The 3093-nt window shown below is 38.0% G+C and overlaps 1 protein-coding gene across 1 annotated transcript in view; it reads right to left on the bottom strand.

Moving 5' to 3' along the window:
- The window catches only part of mtg2 (mitochondrial ribosome-associated GTPase 2), a 4007-nt gene extending 2764 nt beyond the window's left edge, over window positions 1-1243 (bottom strand). The window contains exon 1 of the mRNA XM_008299998.1: window positions 821-1243. Coding sequence (XP_008298220.1) covers window positions 821-1075 — 255 coding nt within the window. The 5' untranslated portion in view covers window positions 1076-1243. The remainder of the gene's footprint in view (window positions 1-820) is intronic.
- Window positions 1244-3093: the final 1850 nt, after the last annotated feature.

The raw sequence follows: 3093 nt of genomic DNA, 5'->3' as shown, positions 1-3093 counted from the left end.
GGGCTGACCTGAATCCAACCGAACACTTTTGAGGTGTTTTAAAGAGAAAGCTAGAACACAAGGATAGCTTAAAAAAAAAAAAGCCTCTGAAGAATGACAGAAATCCAAAAACTTGACATCCTGCATGCCAAAGAGGATTAAGTCTACCATCAAAAGCACAGGTAGAAAAAGAAAGCTAAATACTCACTTTTGTTGCACTGAGCTATTACTGTCAGGCCTGTATTTAAATCTCAAATCTGAACAATAATACAGTGTGATTTGCACTTTTATTTTCCTCAAAAAGTTTGTGCAATATCAGCTTAATAATCAAGTGTAATATCTAAATATTACTTGCAATATTTCATGATCATGCATATTACTTCACTACCTCTGACTCATTGCTAATATTACTTACTTTTCTATTCTAATCTTATTCTAGCATCTGTAAAATAAATACATAAATTAATTAATCAGTAATGCATCATTGTTATACTGCTTTTCTATTATGCTCTGCATGTATTCCCATGCTATGTAATTTGAGCAATATGTGGCACGAGCTCTAAGTTCTATCTTATTGTTAATATAGTAAATCTGCAGAAGAAAAGAAAGATCCTACTGTCAACTTAAGAAACAGTGCACAAACTGTGTGACACAATATTGATATTAAATATAAGGTATTTCAGTGATATTGCACAGGGCTGCACTCACTTCAAAACTAAATCACAAAATGCACCTAAGTTTTACTTGTGTTTTAGAATCCATTATTCTCTGGTTATAGTCTTTGTACTAAACAGAAAACTAGGTTTAAAAAAATGATAATAAAGTTGGCTCTAACACGTACCAGCTTCTTTTCAGACATCTCTCTCTTCTTCGGCTTTCTTCGGCTGTTGTCGTACAGAGTCGTGGAGGTGCTCACATTTCTGACACCAGCTGCCGTTCTGCTCCACAGCGCTGACCCCGGAGAGCGACTGACAGCTAAAAACCTCAACTCGACCCTCATGGCCGCATGTCCTAAAAAGCATCGTAAAAACAGGTCCGAGGAGAACCAACGAGGAGTTTTAAACCTCGAAACCGCCGCCAACATTATGCCCTTCATCAGGTCGCTGGAAGCTATTATCTAAAACTAGCTAACGGCTGTTTGTCAGCGTCACCATGGTGCCACCGCGACCTACTAGACAGACAGATAAATGGTAAAATTATAAATTAAAGAGTCCTTGTAAATTGTTTTTTACATGTTCAATAACACGGCAACTACCCACCACATGTTTACAGACTACAAGAATTGCACCTACGGAAGCTGTAAAGGGACATTGGGGACGTTCTCTTCGCTGCCGCCATGTGGTCCTCTACTGCCACCTTCTGGGCTGGAATGTGTGTTCATGTGCAGACACACATTGAAAGAAAAGAAAAGATACTTGGGTTACCAGCTAATATTTCAATTAATTGACAGACTTCTTGTTAGTGGAGTTCTCTGTAGTAATTTAAAAGTAGCTTCATGTTGGTTTGTGATCTACGGAACCCCGGGAGGGACATGGAGAAAGAAAAAAAACAGGGAGAGGAAAACAAAAAAATAGAGATATCTTTTGCAAGATCTCACAAGACTTTCTCAGGATCTTGCAAAAGTTTCTCGCAAAACTGTATGTATATATACTTCTGGGTCTTTTTGGCAGTATGGAGAAAAGACAATGGAGGACACTCACCCGTATGAGAGTTTTATTGAGTTTTATTTTTAAAAATCGGCCTAAAATTTAAAGACAATCAAGCAGTGCTTAGCAAGAGGCACAGTTTTCACATAAGCCAGAGGGATCTGAAAAGGATACTTAGCTCAAGGGGACACACTACTTGCAAATCATACTCTGACCTGGCCATCCTGATAGACTTTATACGTAGTGAACAATAGCCCTCGGGAATGCTTCATGGACACTGATGTGACTTTTTTTTTTTCCTTTCAACATGTCCCTTCCGGGGCTCCATAGTGATCTATTTTGTTGGATGAATGGATGGACTTTTGAGTATGAGAATATTACAGTGTGTAAAAAAAAGTATCCACGCCTCTTGGAAGTTTTGCCCTTTTATTGCTTTTCAACGTGGAATTATGGTTAATGTAATTTGGTAATTCACAAAAAAGTAATGTAATGTTACATTGAAAACAAAGTTCTACAAAGTAATGTCAATTTCTTACAGATAATGAATGTAAAATAAGTGATTGCATAAGCATTTACCCCTTTTAAAGTGACTCACCTAATTCAACACAGATGTAGCCAACTGCTGCTAGAATTTATGACATTTGTGGAACAGAAATGATCTTAGTGCACTGAATGTGTCTCAGGTGATTGTAGTATAAACACCTGTATCAGTCAGGTTCAGTCACTGGTGAATCATTACTCCAACACCAAACACTACATCATCACAAACATGCCATCCCCACCATAAAGCATGGTGGTGGCAACATCATTATTTGGGGCTTGTAAAGGTAGAGAGTAAAATTAATGCAGAGTCAGACTTCAAACTAACTCAGAATTTGTGGCTGGACTTTAAAAGGTGTGCAAGATTGATTGAGACTGTACTCGTAATTGCAGCCAAAAGTGTATCTACTAAAGTCTATATTGAAGTTGGTAAATACTTATGCAATCACTTATATTATGTTTTACATTTTTAATTGGTTGACATTACTTTGTAGAAATCTGTTTTTACTTTGACTTAAAACATATGTATTTTCGTAAATTCTTGTCCAAAAAGCCAAATCATATTGCAAAACGCTGAAAAGAAATTAAAGGGGAAAACTTCCAAGGACGGTGAATATTTTTTATATGCACTTCTGACAGTTCCTGTTGCCTCGCAGCTAGAAGGTTGCCAGCTCGCGTCCTGGTGGGGGCACCGGAATCTTTCTGCGTGGAGTTTGCATGTTCTCCCCGTGCAGTGTGGGTTCTCTCCGGGTTCTCCAGCATCCTCCCACANTCGGGAATGCTTCATGGATACTGATGTGACTTTTTTTTTTTTTTTTTTTTTCAACATGGAGCCCTTCCGGGGCTCCATAGTGATCTATGTCGTTGGATGATGGATGGATGAATGGATGGACTTTTGAGTATGAGAATATTACAGTGTGTAAAAAAA

The sequence above is a fragment of the Stegastes partitus genome, unplaced genomic scaffold, assembly GCF_000690725.1.
Source record: "Stegastes partitus isolate 25-593 unplaced genomic scaffold, Stegastes_partitus-1.0.2 Scaffold1487, whole genome shotgun sequence".
Classification (NCBI taxonomy): domain Eukaryota; kingdom Metazoa; phylum Chordata; class Actinopteri; family Pomacentridae; genus Stegastes; species Stegastes partitus.
Note: the sequence above shows the minus strand (reverse complement) of the source record. Positions and strands in the feature narration are given on the sequence as shown.